Raw genomic sequence first — 22154 nt, forward strand, 5'->3', positions numbered from 1 at the left:
TGAAGAGAAGCATTTTTTTTCTTTATATTTGTGAGTCATGATCACAGATTCAATCAAGATAATAATTTCTATTTGGCATCATCAGGAAGCACAGCCTCTATGATCACAGATTGCATTGAGTCGTGAAGTTTGAAGTTTGTTTACAAGAAAACGATATGGATGAATACTGTAATATTTGGAGTATTCATTCATAAAAGGTATTTGTCCCTGAAAGACTGTCCAGCAGTCTCTCCGTCTCCATTTAGAAGATCATAAAAAAAAAATTAAAGCTGCATCCTCTCCCGTATCGCTGCACTTGTGAAGGCCCCGAGTGACGGCTCCTCCTGCGTCACTGCATTGAGGTGACGCCCCGCCCGCCTCTCCGCTGCCCTCAGTTTCTCCTGCAGCTCCCGGGCCTCCTGCGCTGCCTTGCGTGCGGCCTTGCGGGCGTTCCTCAAGGAGCGCTTCACCTTGCCAACGCGCTCCTTCAGCTGCCGGTTCCTCCTCTCGGCGGCGGCCAGGCGCTCCTGCAGCGTCCGGCCGCGCTCCTCCTCCTCGAACAGGGCCAGCTGCACCGAGGAGCACAGCAGCTGGAGCGAGAAGAGAGGAAAACAGGGTGGTGCTTTTTGTGTTTTCGAGCAAAAAAAAAAAAACCCAAACTGCTGCAACTAACAGCTGACACAACATCAGGTTCTGCTTTGTGAGTAGGAAATAGGAACTTGGGCTCCTATTATTTATCTACACATGAAACCTGTTCCCAGTTCTGCTCTATAAAAACTTCTTAGAGAGTTTTTAGAGTATATCTGCTTGTTAGACTAACAATCACATCCTTTCCTTGGATTTTCATCTCAATGGGTAAAATCTGCCTTCACCCTGGTTGACAACCTCTTTAGACCCTTCAAATCCTACTTCAAATGAGTATTAACGGCTCCACCAGTGAGACATGATGCACAATGCAGAGCTCACACAAATGGAACAACATCTTAACAATATAGTTGGGGAGCAATATGTTTTTTTCAAAAGAAAACAACCTCGTACCAACAACCTTCATCTCTTTAGACCCCCTGCCTCGACTTCAGCTCTATGATGAAGATGTAATCAGCCTCCTTCAGCGTCAGAAGACCAAGAAAGCTTCCTTGTCCAAGTCCCTCACCATCCTCAACAACAACGTGTCTGGTTCCTAGGAACAACCCATGATGCTGCCGCCACCTTGTTCCAACCCTTGCTTGGGGTCTCTGACGGTCCTAAAGGTCCAGGGTGAGGAAGAGGGCAGCTAACATATCTGCTGACCCCACACATCCTGGACACAAACTGTGTGGACTTTTACTTTCAGTTCGGTGATATGATAGTCCGGTGAAAACCAGCTCCTTGTTCTTAGTTTTGCTTCGTTTAAAGGACCCTCAACCAGTGAGAATCGATTGCTTGATCTGTTGACGTTTTAAATGATTGGTGCCCCGCCGCTAATGTTTAGTCGTGATGAATGTAAAGAGCCGGCTTGGTGACGCTCACTGGGAATCGTGTACGCTACAAACAACCGTCCCCCACTGCCGAGAGACGAGTCTCGAGCTGGACGACATCTTTGTCGGTGACAAAATGTCTTAAACATTCCCTTTGTTCCGACTTTAACTGCTCATTATTTGGAAGGGCTCCCAACATAAACTGAATTTTCCTCTGCTGCCGTCGCCAAAATACAACCATAGGCAGAGTTGAATTCTAAAACGGAGTATTGCGTATTTACAGAGGAAATGGAAGGCAACGGCCAAGCTGGCGATGAAGCACCATTTGGAAAAAATAAGCTGAACATCAACACCATGAATCCCCCTATTTGTGTTTATTTATATCTCAAATGTCTCCAACAACAGCAACATAGAATATAAGTCAAAGTCTCTGTCTCTGTGGACAAACGTGGCGAATGAATTCGCCACACGCCAATCAGGAGATTCTGATTCAATTTCCTAGAATTTACTTATTTGTGATCACTAGTTCTGAACTAACACCAGTCATCCGCTGGTCACTGCCTGTGTGTGAACCAGTGATAACCAAACACCATTTGGTTTTGAGATAATATTTTGTAAGCTTCATGGAATTTCATCTGAACTTTGTTTTCATTGTTATAATCTTCTTGGATCTGAGATCAGAGCAGTGCAGAATCTTCAAGGTCTTCCGCTATCGGTAGGTCTGTTGCAATTAGCAACATGCCTGAAACAACATACACACACACACACACACACACTATTGTATCACATTCCCATGACTTAATGTGTGCAGATGCATGCCTGTCCACAGTCTTAGCATATGGCCAATCAGATTGCATCCTGTCTGCACAAGAAGATAAATATGTAATGTACTCTAATTACTTTGCTGTTTCTGTTGTGTTCACAGTGGTGTTGAACGTTACATGTGGTCAAAAATAAATTAGGCATTGTCTGATGTATCAGAAAAAGCCAATGTCTTGTGAAAACTGAGTCCAGCTTTCTATCTTGGGTTTTTAACAGCAGAACTTTTCACAAATCATAAAGAATCAACGGAATCAACGGCAGGATGTTGTCTTCATTCGTCTTTTCCTGGTGTGAGGTGACCAACGTGTTTCCATAGCAGTTTTGCGAAATACACAAATTCTGATATGGCTGAAAAGGAAGAAGAACTGAAAACAAAAAACAATTTCAGAAGGGCACTTTGTTTGTCCAAAGACAAAGTGCAGGTGTTTTGGCGTCGATAGCATGTATCTGTGCAGGCGCCTCGCTGCTCTGAAATGGAACGCATGCACAATGTTTATATGCACACGTGATTTCAAAACTGAGGTACATGCTGAGCTGGGATCTGCTCGTGTCAAGGTGCTCAGTGTGATACCTTCAGAACACACACACACACACACGCACGCACACGCACACACACACGCACACACACACACGCACACACACACACCATCTGTGAAAACATCCGTGTGTTACCCTCCTGCTGCTGGGTATCATCTGCATAAACACTCTTCAGAGAACATGGAAAGACACACTTCAGCACTACTTATCTTCAGGTTCATGTTAAGTAAGTACTTTTCCCAAATTAATTTAGAAAGACAAAAAAAAAATAGCGTTTCAAATTGCTTTCTATGGGCTAACATCATGATTTATAAATGCTTATAGAAATTTGTTGTTAGGAGTCACATTAACTACTGCTTGACTACTCAAACTGGGTATTTCAATCAGTTTGACAGCTGATTGATTGATGATTTACTAAATCATAAATTGGCCTATCATTCAGAACTTCTCATTTCGAGCACAACTTGTGTTCACTCCATCACTAAGCTTCATTAAAAAAAAACTTCTTTCAGTCGTATCACGCCAATGACTCGAAAGTAAAATGAATTAAGCTCATGGAAAAACTATGCAAGTGCTCCGTCTGTGCCGATGAAGATTCCCTCACATGTTGATGCCAGGTGCCTGAAACTGAAGGTGAAACTGACATCGTGACCTAATTTCTGATTAACTCGGCTTGTTGGGGAGGGAGAGACTCAGGAATGGAATCCCATTTCCCGGTGGTTAGCTGATTCTTAAGAAGAAACAAAAGGTTTTACTTGTTTTAAAAGGTAAAACAACAATTAATTTTACGCTATTGATCCCAATGTGCACACACTAATCGACCAGGATTACATTAAATGGTCACTAACTTCCAGCTCCAGCTGGTCACACATTCACACTCTGGAGGTGATAAACATTGTGGCAGCAGCTTAAATGTTTACTATGACGTCATCAACAAAGACTGTGATGTTTTCTGTTGGTCCTGAATGACCTGTGCACCAAATCAGCTGGGCGTTCACAAGATGCTTGGTGATGTGCGCCTTTGTTCTGCTTTGAAGAAGGTCATAGGTCAGGGGTTGGAGGCTGTGCTCATTCTGAGGATGAGTCTTCACATGTAGAGACCATAACCCAAAGGCAAGGCAAGACCCAACAGCTGCTCTGCTTTAGGGATGTGGAGGAAAGCCAGATAAAAAAAGAGGCTTTTTTTCTTTTTTTCTTTTTTTGTTTTTGTTCAATTCTTGATGAAACAGTTCAAGATTTCAAGATCTCACACTTACGTACTTGATGTTACCATGATCGCAAGTGTTTCGATGCTTCGACATCTTCGTCGACTGTGGTTGAAAAACAAAAGAATCCCACTAAGCTGAGAGCGGGGGGGGGGGTTAGCTGGTCGTTTCAGGTACGTGGGAACCAGATGGACAGAGGATTCTTCCTCCGCAACGCTTTCCTGCCAAGCCTTTAATTAACTTTTGGTCAAAGCCTCGTCTTATCAGGAGCAGTCAGATCCACTTTTTCGTGTTTTGTTTCTCTCTCTCCGTTTTACAGCCGTGGTAACAGCAGCACAGCGTTAAACTGCATAAATGTTCCTTTAAAGGAGCGTTAATAGTTTATTGTCAGGGAAAACTCGGGCTCTAACAGCCATGTTCGCGCCTTTAAGACTCGTCAGTCTCACATTAACATTTTATGAGAATGCTCAGAGGGCCGCCTGTTTCTCTCAGTAGTGAAACACTGAAGTTTGCAAAGTACTCAGCGAGAAAGTGTGTGTGTGTGTGTGTGTGTGTGTGTGTGTGTGTGTGTGTGTGTGTGTGTGTGTGTGTGTGTGTGTGTGTGTGTGTGTGTGTGTGTGTGTGTGTGTGTGTGTGATGGGGTAATGAAGGAAAGGAGTACAGAAGCAGAGCAGAAATGCCTCCCTGCTGATATGGATCTTTTTTTCCACTCATCCCTCTTTGTTCTTTGTTAGCGTTCTTCATCTCTGAATCCAAACACACACACACACGCACGCACGCACGCACACACACACACACACACACACAGACCAAATAACGTAGAAGAGAAGATCTTTTCTGAAGACTAAAGTGTGTGGGTCTGTGTTGGGTGGATATGAGTTCATAGGACACACTTGAGAACTGAAATGGAAAGTCTCAGTCTTTTATTGACGGTTGCCAGGGCGTTCAGCAGATCAACACGTCACCAGGGTTGGAATAATTTTCGATTTTTCATTATATTTTTTGGGCGACTTTTTGTTTGTCTCATTCAGTTAGTTGTAATTAGCTTCTGGCGGGCGTTTGCTGGTTTTTTTATTAGTTGTCATCAGTTAAACGTAGTTTAGTTTTCTTTAGTTACAGAAGCAATTTTAGTTTTTTTCATACTTTGGTTCATTTTTAGGCGCAGAAGAATTCAAAAGCAAAAGGGTATCATATCTTTAAACTAAGCATGTTTAATAATATAAAGAATATTATTCTTTCTCATGTATTTGCTGAGCGTTTTCCTGTTCTCCCTGTGCGTGCATTGGTTCTCTCCTGGTACTCCAGCTTCCTCTCGCAGTCCAAAACCATGACTATTGGATTATTTGGCCTCTTGAAATTGAAATGGATGCAAGTGTTCAATAATGGCTGGAAGAAGAGTAAAATAGCAGCTACTGTTTGACCTTTGATCTCCATGAGGCAGAGGTCTCTACTGCCCCAGGGAAGGACGACAGGATGAGCTTACCCATTTTGGATTTTAACATTTTTGACACGACAACCCCAAACTTTGTGCATTTTACTGTTGTTTTAAATCACAGAGCATGATGCTGCCGCCACCTTGTTTTACTGTGGGAGTGGCTGGTCGTGTTAAGAACAAACTAGAGTCAGACTGAAACTATTGATCAGGCCTGAAATCTGGGTGTAGTGATGAACTCTGAACTGAACATTCAGGGACACATAAAGACGGTTGCAAAGTCTTCCTTCTGGTTGTCCTCTAATCTCCAGGATTAGAGGACAAATGTCTCAGCCAGATCTAGAGAAACTCATCCATGTGTTTGTCTTTAGTGTCATTGATTACTGGAGCAGCGTCTTTCTGTCCAAGAAATCAATCAAACAGCTGCAGCTGATCCAGAATGCTGCTGCTCACATCCTCACTAAAACCAGGAAGATGGAGAACGTCATGAATGTTGTTGTTAGCTTAGCACCAAAACTCATTAAAGATCTGTTGTTGTTGTTGTTGTTGTTGTTGTTGTTGTATCAACCTTCCAGACCCCTCGGAGCTTCTGGTTCTACTCTACATCAGAACCAGAACCAAACTTGGAGAAGCAGCATTCAGCTTCTATGCATCACAAATCTGGAAAAAAAAACTTCCAGAAAACTGCCAACCCTCTGAAACACTGAATCTCTTTGAATCCAGACTTAAATCCCAGTTTAATGTTGCCTTTTGATCTTAATAACTTGACCAATGTATGTCTTTACGATTTTGATGACGGTATTTGACAAAATGCAACGTTTACCACGTCCTTTCATGATTTGTTTCTATAACTGGCTGCAAATTGCTGCTGAAATGTGCTGCACAAATCAACCGGACTTCTTACTTCCCCCCCACATGCATCATCCTGCATGGGGGCCAAAAGGTAGGGTGTTGCTACAGGTAAGTGTGGCTCTCCAGACACACAGCAGCTTACCCTGCTGTCCTCCTGGGTGTCCCACTCTGGGCTGAAGGTGCGGAACGGTTGGCTCCCTTGACTGCAGTTGGAAAACTGGAACAGGCTGGAGAAGGTGCGCCTGTTCTCCGCCGTGTCAGGGAAGACCGCGTCCTGGAAGTTCACCCCGTGAGGCAGGATGCTGTAGTTCTCATCCATCCTGAAGAGGAGGCAGACAGGACAAGAGCGAGAGGACGTTCAGAATCCCGCGGTTCTGATCTGAGGCGAGACGTGAACCATCGTCGCGCCGCACCTGAGGAAGAAGAAGTAGGAGTCATTTTCCATGACAGTGTGGGACTGGCAGGACAGGTAACCCAGCCCGGTCAGGTTGAGGCGAGATCCGGATGGCACCTCCAGCATGCTGCCCCAGGCCTGGTCGCACAGCAGCTCCACCTCCGCCGAGTACAGCAGCCCTTCCTCCGCGCTCAGGTAGCCGTAGTCGAAGGGCAGCGAGTTGTGCGCGTTGGCGGCTCCGAAGCCCGGCGGCTCCCGGTGGATCGCCAGGACCCGAGCGTACACGATGATCTCCGCCAGCTCCGCCCGGCAGCCCTCGCTGAGCGGCCGCCACTCGGAGGGCAACTGGCAGCCGTGCGTAAAAGTGTCCGAAGTGTCCAACCGCGCAAAAACGCACAGCGTCGTCAGGAGTAAAGTTGAGGAAATCATTCCGACAACTCTCGAGATCCAACTGCTGGTGTTTTTGCAGAGGTTTTAAACTGTAATTCCCCCCGAAACTGATTCTGTACCACAGGTATGTAAAGTTTTGCCTGTGGTTTGGTTTGGTTTGGTTTGGTTTGCTTTGCTTTGGCTCTGACCTGAGCGCTGGAGGATGCTGTCTGCAGTCATCGGGCGGCCTGCGCTCTGACATCAACATCTTTCAGTGTCGGAAACTTCAGGCACTCTGTGCTGCGTTCACTGACTGATGGACGCCTCAGGTATTCGGGCTTCCCATCTGCTCTGGTGGACATGTGAAGCAGAAAACATACATTTTATGGCAACAAATTATTGTTATTATAATTATTGTTATTATAATTATTAGTAATATTACTTCATATTATTAGTACTACTAGTACAATGCATCCATTTTTTTGTTTGTTTATTTCTATTGATAATATTTAAAATACTGATATTTAACGTAGGAATTATAATTACTTTATTATGCTAAAAAGAAGTCAACTTTAATATAACATAATATAAGGCTGTCATCATATTTTCTGCTTAAAGAACAAGAACTATGGAAATCATATCTACAAGAAATTTCCTGGTTCGCTCCAAGATGCTCATTTTGTGTGTTATTTTGCAATCTGGCAAGTATTGTGGCATCACAACCTATTGACATCGGAATTATAACAATCTTAGAGAACTACAATTAAATATAGTGAAAGTGTGAACAGTTCCTGACTGAATCTATCTGCACGTGTTTGTTAAATTTATACTGCCAAGTGTTTCGTCTCAAAATACACCAAAGAACACAAAACCTGCACCGCACTGCCATCTAGTGGACATTAGTGTGAAATGTGAAGGTCAGGATCTAAAATGAATCAGAATCACCTGGGTTCGGCGGCCTGTTAATAGCAAGAAAACCCGGCTGATTCAGCAATTGTTTTTACCGATGACGAGTCTGGAGGAATGTTTTCCGCAGCTCTTGGGCCGTGACTAAACTGTCTTTACTCATGACACGTTTGAAGTCAAGCTCCAGCACTGGATTTAAGTTCACCCTTTGACTAGGTCAATCGAAAACAGTCTATTTTCCTTGTGGAGTGAATCAGAGATTTTTTTCGAGCCACAGAATAATTTTCCTTGGGGTCTCGGGGAACACTAAGGTGCCTTTTCGGCTAAATGTAAAGTGTTTGTTGTTTTCTTTGTGTTTTTGACTTTTGGAAAGTCCCGTGGATGCTATTTTGCCCGATATTCATTTACTATTGAACTTTTCTGGATTCTCTTAGGATATTGAACTAAAAATTTGGTTATTTTTATTAAATTCACTAATAATAATAATAATAATAATAATAATAATAATAATAATAATAATATAATAATAATAATAATAATAATACTTTTGCATTCCATGAACTGCATTATATATACCAGCCAGATAAAACTTGAATACCCAATTTTTAATATTTATCGTTTGAAACAGGATATTATATTATTTTTTAATGATTAAGGGAAACCCCCACGGTGCCTCTTGCTAAGTTAAAGGTGACAAATGTTGGGATTTCCCGTTATCAGCTGGTGTCTTGCCACGTGACCTTCAAGTTAGAGTTTCGCTGATGTATATAACATGTTGATGGGCGTTCACCTGACGCTGAGTCGCTGTGGGAGGCGCTGTTCACTGTCAGATCTATTCTCTGGTCTTCAACGCCGTGTAAAGGAAACGGAAACCTCTGTGAAAAACCCAAGTCACCGTTCTCTGAAGTTGGCAGTGTTCACAATAATCTAAACAGGAAGTTCAGCTGCATAATTTCACAACAAATGCTTACGCAATTTTTCTTTTTTTTTTTTTTTGACGGATTAGCAAAAGTTACAAGATGGGGGAATCGAACCCACGTAGTCCTCTGAATAATGGGCGCTCGCTCTACTTCTCTACACCACGCAGCACCCCAAGTATTAGTTGTATTAGCATTTTTTTGTGAGTGCGAGTTTGGCATTTTATTTTGAAGGTCCCAAACGGAAACCACTACAATATCGTCGCTCAGGAAGGTGATTTACGGTTCCACCAACTAGACTCGGCAACAGAGGCTTGGTTGACTCATTTCGGCCCTTTTCCGAGTCCGTCCGTGTTGTCAGAACGAATAAGAACGAATAGCTGGGTTTGAGGTTCGGCTCGACAGCTGGGAAGCAGGTGAGTTAAAACCTTTAAACTCGTTTAGCTTTGTTGTGACGCAGTTTGGCTCTGCTCAAACCACACCGCGTGTTTTACTGAGGGCTTACTTTTTTCCGCCCCATTTGTTCTTTTTGGTGTTTAACTGAAAGTTGCCAACATGTTGGGCTGATCAAATCAAAGTGAAAGTAACACATCAATTCCCAGGAAGAGAAACTCAGACAAACATGGCGTTTATTAGAATTTGTATCCCCGCAGAGGGTTTATTTATGACTACAGTTTAAATATCGCTAGTTTGAAGTGGCTTTCATCCAGCTGGTGTTTTTACTGCGGCGTCATAAGGAAGTAATGCACAGACACTGATTGTTTACAGTGATGTAATTGGTTGAATACTCTACTAGGACGTGTTTATCGTTCGTTTGCGTCAAGCCAGTTGCCGATTATACCAGCCTTATTGTAAGAAATGTGTCTCGATCAGCTGATTCGGTCATCTGAGCTGAGTCACTTAATCAGGGCGACGATGTTTTACATTATCCGCTTTAAAAAAAAAAGCGCCGTTGTAAACTTATTATACCCCAACATTAATGTTTTAGTGCATCAGCAGCAGCACCGTCGTTAAACTAGTCTTACTTTGCACTCATGATGTGACATGTTTTCTACAGTTCGTTTAAAAAACAAGAAAAAAAAAAATCGGTTAGAGAAGAAATTGTTTTGGAAAATAATAAGCTGCGGCTTGATTATGTCGGTGTTCACAGCCTTAAACCGCATTCAGTCTTGTTTGATTGCTGCCTGCCTTAAATTAGAGAGGATCACATTCTTCATAGTTAAACCTGATTTAAAAAATTAAAAAAATTTGCCCATTTGCATCCAGATGCCCAAAGAATTGGCAATGGATCTACAAAGACCTCTACAAAGACAGAGGTCTTTGTAGAATGACCTCTGTCATTCTACAAAGGTATCAGGCAGGAGAAGGGCACACGCTTGTAAACAAAGCCAAAAACAAAGTGGATTTCTGCTGTATTGCAACAAAATCCACTTGATCTGATTTTCGTTTTTAAGATTTGTTTCGACTGTGTTTGCTTCAGCCTGTCTGAAAGTCAAAAAAAGAAAAAAAATACAGGGAAGATAATAAGTTGTGTATAATATTGGAGTGTTTGGGGGAAATTTTGAGCTTTGCCCACCAAACTAGTAGGTGTGTCTCAGGCAGAAAATTTTTGGGATACTTAGGACACCGTACTCACTGTACTGCAGATTTGTATCACTATTATAGTCGGTGTTGTTGTGACGTCTGACATTTTCATATTTGCACTGTACTTTAAATGTGATAGATAAGAATTTTCTAGATACAGTAAATGACAGTTGCTTCCGAGTGCTGTCCTTTCTTTTTTCTTCTAGAAGCAAATATATTATGCTTTTTTTCACATGGACTTTTTTCCTATTATTATTATTATTATTATTATTATTATTATTATTATTATTATTATTATTATTATACAGATTTAAAACATGCTGCTGAATTAAAATAACTAGCTGAACTAATCATTTAAAACTAAATATTAACATTTATTTTATTATTTATTATTGAGAAAATTGAAAAGCAGTCTTTTTTTCATTATGGATCATTTCTGACGTTAGGTCTAATTTTGCAGTGTAAGATGATGCAACTTTGAGCAAAAATACCACCATGGCTTCACAATATTCAGGTATCTACAAAAATATGATTCTTGTTCCTAATATATAATACAGAAAAGCAGCGTTTGTTTATTATTACTGCTGATAAAATAATATAACACCAAGGCTATTTCGGTAATAATAAAGTTAATGTCGATTAGTTGGACTATCTGCTCCGTTTTGTTAGTTTTTTTTTTTTCTTTTCAAACTTTAGAATAAATCTTTGTGTCATTCTGAACCAGTAATCAACACATAGTTGGTTAAAACAAATCCCATGTTTTCTTAGAATAGCACCGCTAATGTTAGCACCATGTTGCAGTAGCTCAGTTAAGCCAGTTCTGATTTGATCTTTTTGTAGAATTTTGTTAATATTTTTGGGGGTTTTATTAATTTCGCTTTTAGACGATTATTCCCTCTGCTTTTAGATGCTGTGTTGTTGTTGTCTTGTTTTTTTTTTTTTTTTTTTTTTCACTTTCAGACAGCTATGATGAGTGACCACAGTAACAAAGTATTATTTTTACAACTGAGAGTAGCTGATTAGCATCTAAAAAAAAACTCCATATAATTCTGCTTATGAATGTTTAGCTTTTACCATAATAAATAAAGGATTTTTGAACTAAGTTGAATAAATTGAATTTTTTTTTCCCAATTCAGAAGTCTTCATAAGGATTCCTAAATAAAAACATCTCAGTCACTTTTTTTAATGCATTCAAGATCCAGAGCTCGTCCCCATTGGAATAATATATCACAAGCTTACGCTTAACTTGTATTTTAATTGAAAGTATCAATAATCTTCTTTAGATGTATTGAGATGTTTGGTGTTGAAGTGACGTATCGTCGCTGATCTCTGGCTCCTTCCTGTTGGCAGCATGGCGTCAGGGGGCCCCATGGTGAACGGAGACGTCTCCCGCCCTCCGGGCCAGCCGGGCACGCTGGAGGAGACGGTGCAGCAGATGAACGTCCTGATCCAGGAGAACCGCGACCTGAAAGGTGAGACGTTTAATCGGCCTCATACGGGGCGGGTTTCACTGTGACTGAAACACAGCGACGCGACGGCTGAGATTTGGCGCTTCACATTCTGTCCACCAGAGGCGCTGCATCAGACCAACCTGACCATGAAGGAGCGCTTCGAGGGCCTGACGGTGTGGAAGGAGAAGCAGCGGCAGGAGAAGGACTTCCTGGAGAAGCGTCTGGAGGAGGCCCGCCGCTGCATAGAGACGCTGACCGTCCAGAACCAGGAGCTCAGCAAGAGGCCGGAGTTGGGGGGCGGAGCTCAGGTCAGCACCACAACCACGTGTTTCATCCTTCTGCCGGCTGCCTCCCACCTGAAGCCGCAGTCAGACTGTAGCGGGAGTCATGTTGTTGACGTGTGTCACGGTGTGGTCCAATCAGAGCGCGGAGGCCGACGCCCTGCGCGCCCAGGTGGCCCGCCTGCAGGCGGAGAAGAACGACCTGGTGGCCCTGAACTCTGAGCTGCAGCTGAAGGCTGAGCAGGGAGCCGAGGAGGACTCCTTCATCGAGATCATCAAGGTGTCGGTGAGGAGACACACACACACACACACACACACACACACACACACACACACACACACACACACACACACACACACACACACACACACCCAGTAACACACACAACAGGAACTGATTTATTACTAATGATTCCTGCACAGTTTCATCCATCCAACCATAATTTAGAAGTTTTTTACTTGGACTTTAAAAACAGACTAATAGAACTGATGAATCAGGAACATATTGTTGGGGGGTTTAGGGGGGAGGGGGGGGGGGCGCGCGGTGCTATTACAACATGTAGAACTGTAGGGGAAATCCTGATGTGTCCCGTTGTCCCGTCTCAGGACTCAGGTGTGGAAGACGTGAATCAAACGTGCGGTTCGGAGCGCATCAGACGCCCGGACCTCAGCATGACCACGTCGCGGCAGGAGAACGAGGAGGCCACGGTGAGCCGGCTGCTGCAGTCGCTAAGGAACGAGACGCAGAGATGTGAGCGGCTGCAGATCGAGCTACAGGCCTGCACTGCCAGGTACAGAACCATGTGGACCGACAGTTAGATCACAATATATTATGTTACTGTTGTGATGGCCTTAAAGATTATGACTCAAAATATATATAATTCCAATATTTTCTCAGATTAATCTCAATATTTTTTGTGTAAATTTACTCCTAGTGTTTATTTCCATAAACAATGGAAGTAAGCTTCTTCTTGGTGCCACTTACTTAAAAGCTGAGTACAGCAATTACATTTAATCATATTTTACAATTTGCTGATATTTGTTGATGATTACAGATATAGCATTTCCACTCATACAGTCGATTTTGTTTTTGGTTTAACATCAGTAACTCAAATTAATCATGACAATGATGAATCAAGATATTAATTTTTTTCCGATAAATGATCAACGATATGACAAAAGCTCGCCCACCACTCAGAGAAACCTTTAAAGAACTGATGAGTCGGCGGTTTAACACAAAATACAGAATGTCTGATTTTATCCAACAGAATCCAGGATCTGGAGGAGAAGAACCATAAAGTGGAGCAAACCATGAAGACCACCCAGACAGAGGCGAAAGAAGACGCTGCCAAGGAGGAGAAGGTGTGTGTGTGTGTGTGTGTGTGTGTTTATTCGTTTCCTCCAGCAGCAGCAGGATGTGTTTAGACTGTCCTCTTCTCCAGGCGGCATCTGAGGTGGAGAACCTCAAGTCTCAGGTGAGGACGCTGTTCCGGGACCTGCAGCAGGCGCAGAGCAAGCTGGACGAAGCTGAAGGCATGAAGAAGAACCTGCAGGACAGGTTAGCCTGCTACGCTAGCTCTGTGCGCATCGCATTCAGGAAACAAACACAAAAACATCAGAAAGATGGCCACTTTATGCGTGTGTGTGTGTGTGTGTCAGGTGTCGGGAGGTGGAGCAGGACGTGGCCACGCTGAAGGCCCAGCTGCTGGAGAAGCAGGCGGTGCAGGCGGAGAACGAGCGGCTGAAGCTGCAGCTGGGCAGCCTGCAGGCGCAGGGCCAGCTGGAGCAGAAGAAGGCCGACGACGACAGGTTGGTGCAGACCAGCCGCATACAAATGGGCCGTTGCTGTGGGCGATGGCAGTGTCATGCTGTGGGGATGCTTTCGGTCCAGCTGGAGAGAGTCGACTGGAGGTCCAGGCTGACTTGCGAGACTGACAATAAACACACAACCAAGAGCGGGAGTGGTTGGATTGGCCTAGTCAAAGTTCAAATCTAAATCCCATTGAAAATCTGCGGCAAAACTTGAAAATAGATGTTCACAAACGCTAAACAGGGTCTGATTGAGCATGGGCTGATTTGCAGAGAAGTATTTATTAAAAACATAGATCTTCTGAAAGCAGGTAGCAGAAATAGTGGGACCTGAATGTACATACAGGCCACACTTTTCAGATTTTATTTGACAAATGTTGAAAATATATATCACTATGGAGACATTATCAATGACAGCTCATTCAACAGAATAGGTAATAATTTCACTTAACTCTGATCCAGAACCACACAGCATTCTGGGAGATGTAGGCAGACAAAAGGCTTTCGCTGCTCAACCTCTTGAGGTGAGCCAACCAAAGGAATCGACTAACTCACTCACTCTTTGGTTACCGAGAAACAGCTTGCCGAGTAACCTGCGCTGCAGCAGTTTCAGGTTTCAGCTCTGCACCTCCAAACTGCTTCAGAATCAAAAACCAACAGAGTGGAGGGAAAACTGGATAAAACAGCAAAGCGCTTCTCATAAGCTTGGCAGTATTTCAGATATTTAAAAAAAAAAAAGAATCATTAATTATCAGTATGGACTGATATGAAATGCTTATATTGTGAGACGTTTTTCAGTCCTACCATCAAGAAGTTTGTAAGACTTTTTGGGCTCATCCAGACGACCTTCATCCTTCCTCTTCCTCACAGGAACAACCTGGCTCAGCTGAAGGACGCGTACACCAAACTGTTTGAGGACTACAACGAGCTCAAAGAGGAGAAGAAGAGAAAGGAGGTGCGTTTTCAGAGGGTCCCTCTGGTGTTTTCTGTTCTCCCTCTGACTGAACGCTGTCCTGCAGTCCCACATGGTGGAGAGGAGCCTGGTGGAGGACCTGCAGCAGCGGCTCACCGCTGCAGAGGAGGCGCTGGCCGTCAAGCAGAACAAGATCGACGACATGAAGCAGGAGATGTTCCAGAAGGAGAAGGAGCTGGAAACCATCTCCGTGTTCCAGGCTCAGGTCGGTACATGTGGTCGGGAAACAAAAAAATAAACCCAGGAAAACAGGGAGAAGTGAACTTTACCAGCCACTATTCTGATTGGACGGATTCAGCGACCGATGATGATAGGCTACGCCCTCCACCAAGTGTTTTTTTTCCATGTTTTTTTGGCCTGTGAGTTAATCTCTTTTTTTGTTGTTGTTGTAAGAAGAAAATAAGAACTACTAACGCCGTTTTTAATGGTGCAAGCAAAGTTTTCACTTTTCCAACTCCAAGCTGGAACAGAAAGCCAGTATGTCCAAAAAATGGTGCTTTCTGGGTGACAAACAGAGGCTGGCTTTTCCCAGTTTAATCCACTTCCTGCTTTAGAATATGACACACCAAACACAAAACGAAACAGAAACGGTAATGAAGCCAATCCTCAGTGAACGTGAGCGCTTCCATTAAGAAACAACAAATCTCTGCCACAGTTTATCTTTTTGAGCTAAACACATCCCAAATAGGTGACTTTGTTTGTTTTTTTCCCTTGTTTTTTGAAGTTTTGTGTCCTAAATTGGCAAATCACTCCGATTATGTTACTCCAATATATTCTCCTGCATGACTATATTGCCCATCACCATTTGTTAGACTGATATCGGTTTGGAAAATGTTTCATATCTCCCAGGCTGTGGTCACATAGTGCAAAGTTGCCATGATGATGTTTGTTTTCTCTTGTTTTTCCCACTAGATATAGGTTTCCATAAGAAGGTTGACTATATTTAGCCAATTTTGTCCAGGTTTATGTAAAATCAATCTTAAAATAAATGTAACTGAAGCAGATTTAGGATAAGCGCCAGACCCTTTTCTAAAGGGTTTAAATAAAACAGGACATGGAGGCCATTTTCCTTCATCACTTAAAAAAAAAAAAAACTAAAAAAACTTGAATATCAGAGATGTCATAGTGTATTTTACTCACGGTTTTGGTTGTGAGGTTTTTATTTCCAATTTATTTCTTATTTTTGGTTGTTTGTGTTTCATTTTGAATGTTTAGCATGTCGTCCAGTTCCAGTGTTAAGTGTTCTATAAAAAACTAAAGTTCACTATCTTTTGAGAGGGCAAACTTCCGTTGTTATGCTGTTGGCAGCATATTATTTTAAAAAATGGTCTCAAAATTACAATATTATAGTTTTGTCGCAGGCAATTTATAGAAAAATGTGTTTTTGTGGACCTGATCATAATCTGCTCTGGAGCAAACGTTACAGTGCACTAGGGTAATCGTTGTCCTGGTAACAGCTGAACCCAGACTCAGATTAAATTGGCAGAGAGTGAGGCATAATTTCCCAGACTGTTTTGTTTTCCTTTCAGTAGGAACGCCTGTGATTGGATGACCAGAGTTTGTAGTTTATTTTCTAAAGTTTCGGTTCTGTCCCGGCCCGCAGGCCGAAGTCTACTCCTCGGACTTCTACGCGGAGCGAGCGGCGAGGGAGAAGCTGCACGAGGAGAAGGAGCGCCTGGCCGCACAGCTGGAATTCGTTAAGAAGCAGAACACGCAGCTGCAGCAGGACATGGACTCACTGGGCCGGTACGCAGCGCTCGCACAGGAGACGCTCTGCTTTCAGCTCAACGAAGAAAAACGATGGACTTGGTCTCCCTCTTGTGGTCATTTTAATCACAACGCCCTCCAGCAGACGTATCTGATCCTCTCTTACTGTCCTCCAGGCGTTCTCTGAATGAAATGCAGCGCAGACACGGATCCACTGTATCGGGCTCTCATGGACCTGATGCCAGTCTTGTAGGAAGAGGTAAACTGAGTTCGGTTCTGCTGATAAATCCCTGAATTTTCCTTTTGACCTGGCTAACTGAGTAAAACCCCTAAGACCGTTCTTAATGTGTGGGTGTCATTCAGGTACCGACTGGAACCAGGGCAACATTCCTGAACACGCCTGCCCCAAATGCAACGAGATCCTTCCAGACCTGGACTCCCTGCAGATCCACATCATGGACTGCATCAACTAGACCTTCCTCACCAGGAGCACCTTCACTCAAGTCTTCCTCTGCTCTCACCCATACTGTACCTCCCTGCGTCCTATCCTGTAGGATCCAAAGATCTCCTAGTTTCTGGATGGAAGTCTAAAGAGGCTTCATCGATCCAGGCCTGCTGTAGTTTGGGGGTTTGTGGAAAGAGTGCGTACCAGCCAATCCCAACAGTTGGCTTTTGATAAATCTAGAAATAAACCCTCTCATTTATGTTATTATCCTTTTTTGTTTTAGTTTGTTCAGTTTGCCCAAAAAAAAAGTAATCTTTCTCAGAATGTATAGATTTTAGAGCAACGTTATCACAACTTAGCGCCACTGAAAAAGGCAGATGAAAAAAAACGTCAATTTGCCACGTAAATAAAATCCCTGTAAATGTTGTAAAATGTCTCATCATAGGAGGAAGCGAGTAGAAAGAGTAGGAAGCATATATGTCACATTTAGGAAATGTAAAGTGAGCGCCTGACTGATCTACAGCCAACCGAAGCAGATGAGGCTCCACAGTGCAGAACAGCATGAGGCAAAACACTAGCGTGGATTTTTTTTTCTCGTGTGTTTATAGTAAACACACAAGAATGTAAACCAAAGGTTTACATTGCCATACACACCAGTTAGCATCTTATGGCAGAATATTTAATATTGGCCATAGCTGTCAAACATTTGGTTGTCACGTTGCTCTATATCCTCTCCCAAAATTTTTTACATTTTTTTATTTGACATGTTTTGTCTTGACATTTCAGGCATTCCATATGTTGAAGCTGGTTATGTTAGGACTGTCTTTTAAATAAAAAAACCAAAACATTGATCTACTAATTTTAATATAGATGTTACCTTAAATCGTTTCCCATATTTTTCTTTCTTTTTCTTTTTTTATTTTTTTTTACCTTAGATATGTTTTGTAAATACGGGCCTGGGATGGTACAGGAGCCTGGCTTTGCATGAAAACATTGTATCTAGTTGTGCATTTCAATAAGGTTCAGTGAAAGAATATAAGAAAAATGCTTTGGGGTTTGTAATCTCTGCGCGACCTGAGCTGAAAAGTGGAAAAGAATGTAAATCTGCATGGCGGACATGTCCTACCACGTTACCAAGGATGGATCTTCTAAATGCTTTGAGATTTTATGGAGTCTCTGATCATCATTTAAACTCCTGATTGGATTTTTCTGTCAGTCTGGACAGGATGGGTAATATGAAGGCACATATTTTCTTTCTATTAAGCAGATGGAACTCTATAATTAGAACATAGTATATTCAACCTGTATTAATATGCAGGAAACTGTCAGTTCTGTATGTCTGGTAAGTTTTAAAGGTTTGGAATTCTGTGGAGGGAAAAAAATCTAATAAAATGAGAGAATTTCTGCCTGAGTTTTACCTTTTCATGATTTACAGCTGACAATTAGCTCTGCTTTAGTTATAGAACTTTTTTTTTTAATTTAGAGATCAGTTCTGCTCTTTTATTAAACCATCCTTGAACAATTCAGCCATTTCATTTTATTAACCTGAATATTGGAATATTTTATCAAAACAAAAAAACCCTGTCAATGTTTTCAGATGGTTTTGTTCACAGTCGTTATGCTCCCAGTTTTTCCTTTATATTGAAGCGGACAACACATCGGGTCCTTCGTTTAGCGCCAGTTTAGATTTTCTTCAGTGTGGAGGCAGTTTTGTCTAGTCTGTGAATCAAATTAATATCCGCCTGGTTGGGACGGGAACACGGCAACTAAACAAACAAAGTAATACTTTATGAGGCTCTAATATTCATGGAGATAGCTTTCTAATAAATGAGGATTGCCATATATCAAAAATATATTGTAATAGGAATCAGCAGTAGCAGATTTTTTTTTTTTTTCTCTCAAAGACTTTAATCTTCTTCATTAGAAATTCTTCATGTACTCTTTGCCCACTGATTCTCAGGATTGTATTTTTTTTTTTTTTTTTTTTTTTTTTTTTTTTTTTTGTAATATATTTATTGTTATCAACAAATGAACAAAACTGCAGGACAGTTATCAAAATACAATGAAATCCGGATCGTCGATCAGACCGTGATGACCAGTTGGCGTAGGTTGACGCTGGAATTGGGATCTTCTATATTGTCATCATCAGTAAGTGAGTCCAAAACAGATCGCAGTTACAAATAGATTCCAGATCACGACTGTCCTTTATGTATCCAGAAAATAGACAACACAAACAGTGATACCCCAACCCAACCCACCCCAGGTTATTAAGGATAGAAGGTAGAACAACAAATAGATAGATGGGGGAAACGGAAAAGAAAAAAAAAAAAAAATAAATAAATAAATAAAAAAAGAAGGGTTAATATGAACAAATAAAACAAGTAAGAACTAAATAAAATATTCAGCTCCTTCGCAGACTGCTGGAAATGAATGCATCAGGGTGCATTAAGTCACTTGTGCACCAACCGGGAGGCCCACCCACTGTCACAGAGCAGACGTTAGCCTGCCACTAACCGTGTCCAGTGGTATTACTCAAATGTTCAAGGAATGGCCCCCATGTCCCAGCATATCTGGGTACATTATTATCGAGAGTGTAGCGTATTTTTTCAAGGTGTAAACAAGAAGCCATGCTATTAAGCCAACATTTAAAGGAGGGAGGTGAGGCAGACTTCCACTCTGTAAGAATGACACGTTTAGCCACAACCATCCCAAAAGCGAGAGCCTCTCGAGTAGACAAGGGCAGAGCAGAGCAGGAGTCAGATACCCCAAACAGAGCAACAAGACAGTCCAAAGGAATCTGTTGTTTGTACGCAGTTTGGTAGAGACAGAATATGTCAGACCAAAAGGTTGTTAAATAATGGCAGTGCCAAAATTGATGTCCAAGAGTAGCCTTAGGGTGTCCACATCTGTCACAAGTACTTGAATGACTTGGGAATATTTTATTCAATCTCGCTTTAGAGTAGTGCAGACGATGCACCACTTTAAACTGGATTAGTTGCAATTTGGCATTAATAGAGCAGTTTTTTATCCCCAACAGCACACGGTCCCAGAGCGCAGTGGGAATTGTAACTCCCAAATCTTTGGACCAGGCATCTCTGATATGAATGGACGACTCCGGCTTAGAGAAAACATTCACAAACAGTGAGATTAGATGTTTGGAGGTGGGGGCTTTAATAAGAAGATCATAAAAAACATGTTGCGCTGAATGCTGATTTGTGCTTAAAGCAAGTTGGTTTGCAAAACTCCTAGCTTGCAAATAGCGAAAAAATTATTTGGGGACAAATTGAATTTAGACTGTAGCTGAGGGTATGATGCAATCTTTTTGTTGATAAAAAGATCCTTGAGAGAGGAGAGGCCCCTGCCTGACCAGAGTTTGAAGGCAGGATCCAAGAGGCCGGTTTAAAGCAGGGGTTATGACACAAAGGGGCATAAATAGACAAGTCTGGGAGTTTCAAGACTCTCTTTATTTGTGTCAAAATTTTAACTGAGTTCCAAAGTATGAAGTCAGACGTGAGCCTCTTGAGGGGGATATCTGGTTTAGAGAATAATATTGCAGGCAATGAAGCAGAAGTTTGTAGTAACAAGTTATGAGATTCAATCTGAGGCCAGCCAGGGAGGGAGACGGAAGGAGTCCCCGCCTCGGCAGAGGATGACGTCCAGAATGTCCAAGCTCTGGCATTGCAGGCCCAGTAGTAGTGCCGAAAAATCGGAAGGCCAAAGCCACCCTCCCATCTAGATTTCTGCAAATGCGCTTTAGAGATTCGGGAAGGTTTGTATGCCCAAATGAATGGCATAATCATTGAGTCCAATGTATTAAAAAAGGAAGAAGGAATAAAAATTGGAATATTTTGGAAGAGATAAATAAACTTAGAAGTACAACCATTTTGATAATATTAATACGACCAATTAATGAGAGTGGGAGTAACCGCCAGTTGTCAATCCATTTTCTTAGCTTAGAGAGTAACTCTAAATAATTTAATTGGAATAGTAACTTGGAGTTTACGGGAATTTTGATACCGAGATACATAAAGTGGTCATGGGCGATTTTAATGGTAAACTATTCAGAAAACCAGAGTCAAGTCCGTTAGACAGAGGCACAAAGACAGACTTATTCCAGTTGATTGTGAAACCAGAGAGCTGCCCAAAGCTCTGCAGCACTTCGAGAAGCGGTGGAAGAGAGGCTCTAGCATCAAGCAATGTCAAGACTACATCATCCGCATATAAGCCTATGACGTGCTCTAGTGTACCACATGTGATACCCGTGATAAGTTGATTAGACCTGATGGCAGCCGCCAGGGGTTCCAAAGCCAACGCAAATAGCATGGGAGACAAGCAGCAGCCCTGCCTAGTGCCACGTTTCAGTAGAAAGGCAGGTGATCTGTCTCTATTGGTCAACACCCGAGACCTGGGATGAGCATAAAGCATTTCTATCAGAGACAGAAAACCTGTGCCAAAGCCAAATCTTCTGAGAACAGCGAACATGTATCCCCACTCCACCTGGTCGAAAGCTTGCTGAGCATCCAAAGATATGACTGCTGAGTTGGTAAGAGCGTGAGAATACATAATGTTAAGTAGTCGTCTTGTGTTGGAGAAAGAGAATCTTTCTGGAATAAATCCAGATTGATCTGGATGTACCAGAGCACTGATGTGGGAGGACAGTCGGTTAGCTAAGACCTTAGCAATAATTTTCTGATCAGAGTTAAGCAGGCTCAAGGGGCGATATGAAGCCACATTAGTAGGGTCTCTGTCCTTTTTAAGTAAAAGACAAATACTAGCATCATATAGAGACTCAGGAAAATGCCCAACCTCCACGGAAGACCTGACCATACGCAGTATGAGTGGCGCCACCACGTCAATATGAGTCTTGTAAAACTCGATACCAAAGCCGTCAGGACCGCATGCCTTTCCACTAGGAAAAGAGCGGATTGCTGCCCTTATCTCCTCCAGAGTAACATCACCATCTAGTTCCAGCCTTGCGGCATTTGTAAGAGTCGGAATGTCCAATGGTTGAATAAAGCGTGCGATATCCTCTGT

At 42.4% G+C, this 22154-nt stretch overlaps 2 protein-coding genes across 2 annotated transcripts; one reads left to right on the forward strand and one right to left on the reverse strand.

Moving 5' to 3' along the window:
• Window positions 1-7419, reverse strand: ccdc3a (coiled-coil domain containing 3a). The gene is made up of 3 exons (XM_055055390.1): window positions 6698-7419; window positions 6427-6604; window positions 1-569 (listed from the first exon to the last, which is right to left on the reverse strand). Exons 1-3 carry the CDS (start codon window positions 7105-7107, stop codon window positions 264-266), a joined length of 894 nt encoding a protein of 297 aa, XP_054911365.1. The 5' UTR covers window positions 7108-7419; the 3' UTR covers window positions 1-263.
• Window positions 7420-9122: 1703 nt separating this feature from the next.
• optn (optineurin) lies at window positions 9123-18524 on the forward strand. The gene is made up of 13 exons (XM_055055771.1): window positions 9123-9286; window positions 11805-11926; window positions 12026-12213; window positions 12329-12472; window positions 12793-12977; window positions 13455-13548; window positions 13629-13744; window positions 13846-13995; window positions 14866-14950; window positions 15015-15173; window positions 16572-16714; window positions 16852-16934; window positions 17039-18524. Exons 2-13 carry the CDS (start codon window positions 11806-11808, stop codon window positions 17146-17148), a joined length of 1578 nt encoding a protein of 525 aa, XP_054911746.1. The 5' UTR covers window positions 9123-9286; window position 11805; the 3' UTR covers window positions 17149-18524.
• Window positions 18525-22154: the final 3630 nt, after the last annotated feature.

Source organism: Poeciliopsis prolifica, unplaced genomic scaffold (genome assembly GCF_027474105.1).
Source record: "Poeciliopsis prolifica strain line A6 unplaced genomic scaffold, Auburn_PproV2 SCAFFOLD042, whole genome shotgun sequence".
Lineage (NCBI taxonomy): Eukaryota > Metazoa > Chordata > Actinopteri > Cyprinodontiformes > Poeciliidae > Poeciliopsis > Poeciliopsis prolifica.

Bases quoted from the DNA above. Each gene is read 5' to 3' on its own strand.
- optn (XM_055055771.1), top strand. From the start codon at position 11,806: ATGGCGTCAGGGGGCCCCATGGTGAACGGAGACGTCTCCCGCCCTCCG. The intron at 11,927-12,025 runs GTGAGACGTTTA...TCTGTCCACCAG, and splicing joins GGAGAACCGCGACCTGAAAG to AGGCGCTGCATCAGACCAAC. The intron at 15,174-16,571 runs GTCGGTACATGT...CCCGGCCCGCAG, and splicing joins TCTCCGTGTTCCAGGCTCAG to GCCGAAGTCTACTCCTCGGA.
- ccdc3a (XM_055055390.1), bottom strand. From the start codon at position 7,107: ATGATTTCCTCAACTTTACTCCTGACGACGCTGTGCGTTTTTGCGCGG. The intron at 6,605-6,697 runs GTGCGGCGCGAC...CCTCCTCTTCAG, and splicing joins TCCTACTTCTTCTTCCTCAG to GATGGATGAGAACTACAGCA. The intron at 570-6,426 runs GTAAGCTGCTGT...TTCTCGCTCCAG, and splicing joins ACACCCAGGAGGACAGCAGG to CTGCTGTGCTCCTCGGTGCA.